This window comes from Phyllobates terribilis, unplaced genomic scaffold (genome assembly GCF_046119375.1).
Source record: "Phyllobates terribilis strain yellow unplaced genomic scaffold, ASM4611937v1 Scaffold_11__3_contigs__length_659146591, whole genome shotgun sequence".
NCBI classification, from domain to species: domain Eukaryota; kingdom Metazoa; phylum Chordata; class Amphibia; order Anura; family Dendrobatidae; genus Phyllobates; species Phyllobates terribilis.
In genome coordinates, this window is record NW_027362771.1 from 634,512,471 (window position 1) to 634,518,897 (window position 6,427).

Below are 6,427 nucleotides of genomic sequence, written 5' to 3' on the forward strand. Positions count from 1 at the left end.
TTTGTTTTGGAAAAAAACGTTCCTCCTTCAATACCAATATATTTACAAGGAAAAAAGACAGCAACACTTCACAATTCTATGGATACATTTATTCAGACTTGGATTCTCTAGGACCACTGAGCAATTACAGATTAAACACATTTATTGATATGGAGGTCCGGTTTTCATCTCAGGACCCTTATATGTATCAGTCAAGTGCCCCATAATCTGAAGGAAGAGGTGACACTGATGTCATTATATAATGGATAGTATAAAACATGTGATTCGCTGACACACACTGAAATTATGTTTATTATTTAATGTTGTTTGTAACTTTAGTTATTTAAAAAAAATAAAGATAAAAATAAAGATGAAGTGTAGAGTTGCCAGGGTGGCTAAAGTCATCACTCACAACATTGCAAGTGGCATCTGTAAGCACGTCCCACACTTTGACTGACACTCAGTTCTGAAGTGCATCAGTGAATGTAACAAATGGTGTGTGACTTCGTTCACGAGCCACAAGTTTTAAACAGAGGGTAAATAGATCCAATATAAGGTATGCACTAAAAACTTTTATTAAGTTCAATTTAAAAGTGGTCTATATTTAAAACTACTACAGTGGGCCTGTACTATGTCAGTATACAGGAGGGTTTCGCAGCATTAGAACACCTCTATATCAGCTACAGCTAATCAATCTCTTTTTGTGTCTAGATATTTCCCTAGCATGATTATGGCTGCAATCCATTGATCTGTGTAGCACTTTATAGATTTATCTATTTAATTCTTACAGGTACCACTGAAGAAACTAAAAAGCACATATATATAGCTCCCCCAACCAGTTTCGCCTAAATAGGCTTCATCAGGGGACTAGAGCTATACTGATGAAATAAACTGTTGTGAAAACGCCAAAAGTCGCAACATTTTTCACATCTCAAAGGTGAGCAAAAATTTTGTGACATTTCAAAGCAATTTACAAAAGAACTCTGGCAAAATTGCTTTGATGAATCGGGGCGTTTGTCTTTTATTTTTGTGGATTTTCTGTATAGATTATTGCAGATGATTTCCCAGATGACTCATATGTTAATTACTTTTTGGACGGCTTTAATAATGTCTTTATTTCTCAGACTATATATAATGGGGTTGACCAAAGGAGTAAACATTGTGTATAACAGTGATAGGATTTTACTGATGCTAAGTGTCCGGCCTTCAGTTGGAACAACATAAACACTGAACATGGTCCAGTAGAATATGGAGACCACAGTCAGGTGGGAGCTACAGGTGGAGAAGGCTTTCTGTCTACCATTACTGGATGGGATCCTTAAGACTGTTCGAACAATGTAGATATAAGACACTACAATAATCGTGGTTGGAATTAAAACATTTGGAATACTTAGTAAATAAACCTCTAAATCAATAATGAAGGTGTCAGAACAGGCAAGTCCTAACAGAGGAACAAGGTCACAGAAAAAATGGTCAATGATATTGGCTCCACAAAAGTTTATTTTTGCTGCTGTTACAACATAAATCGAAAGAATGGAAAATCCAAACAACCAAGAGATAATAATCAATAACACACAATGTTCATTTGTCATAATAGAATTATAACGGAGGGGATTACAGATGGCCACAAATCGGTCATAAGACATCACTGTGAGGAGAAGACATTCAAATGTTTCTGAGGCGCAGAAAAAATAAAACTGAGTCATGCAACCAATAAAAGTAATGGTCGCCCCATTATTCAGTAGTATGTTAAGCATTTTGGGGACAATATCTGCTGTCAACAAGATGTCACTGATGGACAGTTGTGAGATGAAGAAGTACATTGGAGTGTGGAGGTTCTTGCTGGTGGACACCAGGATGATGATCAGGAGATTCCCACATATTATCAGGCAATAAACCACAAGGAATAAACAGAACAGGAAAATCCTTAATCCTTGACTGGCTTGAAACCCTAAGATGAAAAACTCTGTAACGATGGTGCTGTTTTTTTCCCGCATGTAGGACAAATAGGCAACACCACTTATCATAAGACAGTAGACTTAGAGCAACCTCAATAGGAACCTTTAGAAAATGTAAAAAATATGCGAGAGATTTATCTGTTAAATTGTTCCAAATTCAATTTGCTCCAAAAACTATCATGACTTACACCATACTTAATATGTGTTGCGTGCCCATTTTGACAAGGGGGCATGGTGGGTTTAGTAGAAAGCCGTGTGGTCTATTGTAAAAAACCTTTGGCACACATTTCTGCGACAAACTAGTCCAGCTCATAGTTAACTTTCACTTGACAATCTAAAGTTTTGTCAGATTGGTTAAGCTGAATGGCTCACTGTGAAAAAACAGGCACGTTTTAAGATTGTGTGGTCCAAATTGGCACCATCTGAGAATTACAAGAGATAAATGTGTCCCAATGTGCACTGTATTGTAACTTTATATTATTACATTACTCGAAAATGATGTAATCACTTGTAAAAGACCGTGGAATGCATTGGTGTCATATAAATAAGGGAAAGAAAATATTTTAAAGGATCTGTCACCTCTTCTGACATTGATATTTTACTACATTATTGTATTGTTAATGAAATAACTATTCTGGAGGACTTTTTATCTATCTATGTTGTGTTGTTCCTCTATTAGTACTGCCTGGACCATGGGCAGCATGAATCAGAGCTTGGCTGAATGACTGTGGCCATTTATCTTTTGCTCTGTAATGCAGCCGTGTTTCAGAGTAAATATACTTTAATAAGTTTTCTGGGGACTTTAGGGAGACATCCAACTAGTCTGAAGTTGTCTGACCTCTCTGTGTTCTGCTCTAGTTGGTTGGCAGGTGTCTCCCTATGTATTTAAATGCAATAGGATGAGCTTGAAAGACAATAGCGTAATAGGGTCTTATCTGGGTAAAGGGATATCAGTGATTGAGAGAATTGCACACCTGGCAGGGTTTTGTGACCATATTACACTTAAAAGCAGACTGATGAAGACCCACAGAGATTTCAGGATAACCAATAGTGGAGAAGAATTGTTTAATTCCTGTGGTGCTTGGATAGAGGAGATCTTTGATGGATGGAGTCAGAGACCTATTGTGGTTTGTCTGGAAGAAGAATTGTGCAACTTTGAAACGCGTTGACAAATAAACCAAATTTTAATCTACATGTGTCTCTGACTCCATCCATCATTGTTCTCCTCTGTTCAGGCAGTTCAAGAATTAACCCATTCTTCTCCATTATTGGTTATGTATTTACATTGAGAGAGACCTGTCAATCATCTGGCTTTGGTAAGGAAGAAGAGGGTCTTGGACTGCACAGGACTAGTCAGCCAAGTCCTGATGTGCCCATCCAGCTTTTCTAGGTATGTTTACTTGGAAGCACTGCAGCATTTCAGGGAACGACATACCTGGCTTCAATCGATAAGCAATTCTCATATTCATGCTAGATGTAGTTTGAAATGTATTAAAACTTCTATGTTAGGGGAAAATTATAGATTTTTTAAAGTATAAATTGGCCAGGTTAATAAGGCTCAGTTTATCTATGTAAGTATCCATCATGAGTAGGGATGAGTGGACCCATGGAGGTTCGGGTTCTGCTACCCGACCCGAACTTTAGCCCAAAGTCCCCTAAACATTGGAGACCCGAAGTTTGGAACCAGAAAAATTCTCTCTCTCTCGACATTGACATATCGTAAAATGGACTTCTGGCAAAAGTCCGTATTCGGAGTTCAGCACCAGACACTAAGTGTATGGGTTCGCAGGTTCACTCATCTCTAATCAAGAGTAATTATTCATGATATCTATATGAAAAATCTAGACTGATGAGCTGATCACAAAAACCTAAAACATGAAAAATCTAACAATATAAGTTTGTACAATCGGGAAAATTTATAGTCTGGTGTTTCATAAGCTATTCTTGGACCAAAAACCAAGCTAAGCAAGGTGCACTAAACTTATTAAGAGACCCATGCTGTGCTACATCTTTCAGGCTGTTGTAGATTTCAGCTGTAATTCGTGAGTTTTCTGGCATTCGTCATTGTAGATATTGTATGTGTTGATATTATTCATGTTTTTTGGTCTGTATAAAATGTTAGAGTCTCATAAGAATAGATCTATTGTATAAATGTGGCTAAAGAACTATATAACAATGTAAGATTAATCGAAACCTACCATAATAGTTTGGTAACAATCTTTCAGAAGTCTTTCTTCTGTACCGCTTCGCTAACATTACTCACATCAGATATTTCTTTGCTTTTAACATTCATTTTCAGAATGATCTTTCTTATCGTTGCTTTCAGTGCTGTGGTGGATGATTATGACATAACGTGATCAGTGTGATCCTCTTCCGTAACCCACTGAGACGATATGAAGCATCGGATTTATATAGAGAATGAAGGCAAGGTGCGAGGTAGAATAACTCCCAGGAGAATCCTCCGTTTTAGTCCTGTAAGTCTCCAGTGTTGTGATTAAAGAAGAAATATAAAAATAAATCCTTTACACCCTTATCCCAGAGTCATTTATTTAATATATAAGAATATATACAATTGCATTGTATTATCGTGGAGATAAAAAAGATTTATCAATAAGAAAAAATGATAATGGTGTTTGCTAGAGATGATTGAACCTTTTGCTAGCTATCTAGAATTTTTCCCAAAATTTTAATCGCAATAATGTGAACCCTTTAAAGTGAACCTTTCATTAGGTTTTTCCCATATAAAGAACAGCCAGCATCTTTAAGCCCTCTTTTACAACAGACTTCTATGCTGCAAGTACAATATGTCCCCAATCTCCTAAGTAGGGCACAAAAAAGAACTTGGGCGTCTCTGGTCTTGATCTGGAGCCTCCTCTCTTCTTGCTATCACCATTCTCCTTCCATGCTTCTTGCTGATGATGCATCACAAGTCATCCACACAGTGTCCTCCACTGCTCTGCAGCACAGGCGTACTTATATCTGCACTGACGATGGCAGAGAAAAGCATTGTAGTGCACATGCGCCGGCCCTAGCTATGAGTTATCAGAGCTATTTGGCAATTCCCTGCGCATGCGCATTACAAGTTCCCTTTGAAAATATGTGTAACACCTTAAGGGCTCCTAACACTATATTAAACTTCTTTTAAACTCTTTAACCCAAACATAGACTTAGAGTCCTGCTCATCATTATTGGCACCCATGAAATTTAAGTAAATTACTGCAATATTTGCTGAAAAAAATTAACCAAGTGAAACAGTTTTTTTGTATAGAGACTCGTATTAATTACAAAAGAGCAAATGATAAACAATAATTTCAAACAAAAAACAATGAGAGGGGAGAAATAGAAAAACCTAAAGATTGCTGTGACACTGGTATTGGCACCTTTTACATTAATTTAGTATGGAAACACATTTTGACTCGCCTGTGGTAAATCACAAAAGTGATTCATGTGTGATAAATTGTCGGTGCCCATATGACATGAATTAGCCAATGTATGATGACTTCAGTGCTTTAAAATGCCATATGGTAGGTCCTGTTCCTTTGTCACAATGGTGAAGGCAAAGGAGCTGTCTGGGGACATCAGAACTGCTATTATTAGCAAACACAAGTCTTTCAAAGGGTATAAGGACATCTCCAAAGACCTTAGTTTCTCAGTTTCAACAGTGCGCAATGTTATTAAGTAGTTTGCCAAGCATTGTACCATCAAGAACCTCTCAGGATGTGGGGGAAAAAGGAAAATTGACAAAAGATGTATTCGAAGGTTGGTGCGAATGGTGGAAAAAACACCACGTCAAGCATCTAAAGACTTGAAGCCCAACCGGGACAAATCTGGAGTCATGGTTTCAAAAAGTACCATATGCCGCACACTAAACCAAGTAGAGCTTTATGGGCAAAGGAAAAGGAAGAAACCATTGCTCAAGAAAAGACATAAAAAGAAACCTCTGATCTTTGCCAAAGAGTACTTTGACAAACCACAATCCTTTTGGGAAAATAGTCTGTGGACAGATGAAACAAAAATAGAGCTTTTCGGCAATGCAAAGCAACAGTTTGCTTACAGACAATGCAGTGAAGCTTAAAAAGAAAAGAACACCTTACCAACCGTTAAGCATGGTGGAGGATCCATAATGCTTTTGGGTTGCTTTACTACATCTGGTACTGAAGGCCATTACCATATAACAGGAATCATGAAATCAGAGAATTATCAAGAGATTTTAGAGCAAAATATCCTACCCAGCGTAAGAAAACTTGGATTGAGTCACATATCATGTGTCCTCCAGCAAGTCAATGGCCCAAAGCATACATTCAAAAGTACACAGGAATGGTTGAAAAAGAAAAAAATGGATTTTTTAAAATTGCCAGCAATGAGTCCTGACCTCAATCCCATTGAAAATCTTTGGGGTGAGCTTAAATCTGCCATTGGGAACAAGAATCCTGCAAACATTCAAGAGCTTGAACAAACTGCAAAGGAAGATTGGGAGTGCAAGAAGCTTA

The 6,427-nt window shown here is 37.5% G+C and overlaps 1 protein-coding gene across 1 annotated transcript; it reads right to left on the reverse strand.

Annotated features, from left to right (window-relative positions):
- Positions 1 to 1,052: 1,052 nt before the first annotated feature.
- On the reverse strand, positions 1,053 to 1,976 carry LOC141167537 (olfactory receptor 11L1-like). Its single transcript, XM_073654931.1, has one exon. The coding sequence runs from the start codon at positions 1,974 to 1,976 to the stop codon at positions 1,053 to 1,055; it is 924 nt and encodes a 307-aa protein (XP_073511032.1).
- Between the last annotated feature and the right edge of the window lie 4,451 nt (positions 1,977 to 6,427).

Bases quoted from the DNA above. Each gene is read 5' to 3' on its own strand.
- LOC141167537 (XM_073654931.1), bottom strand. From the start codon at position 1,976: ATGCGGGAAAAAAACAGCACCATCGTTACAGAGTTTTTCATCTTAGGG.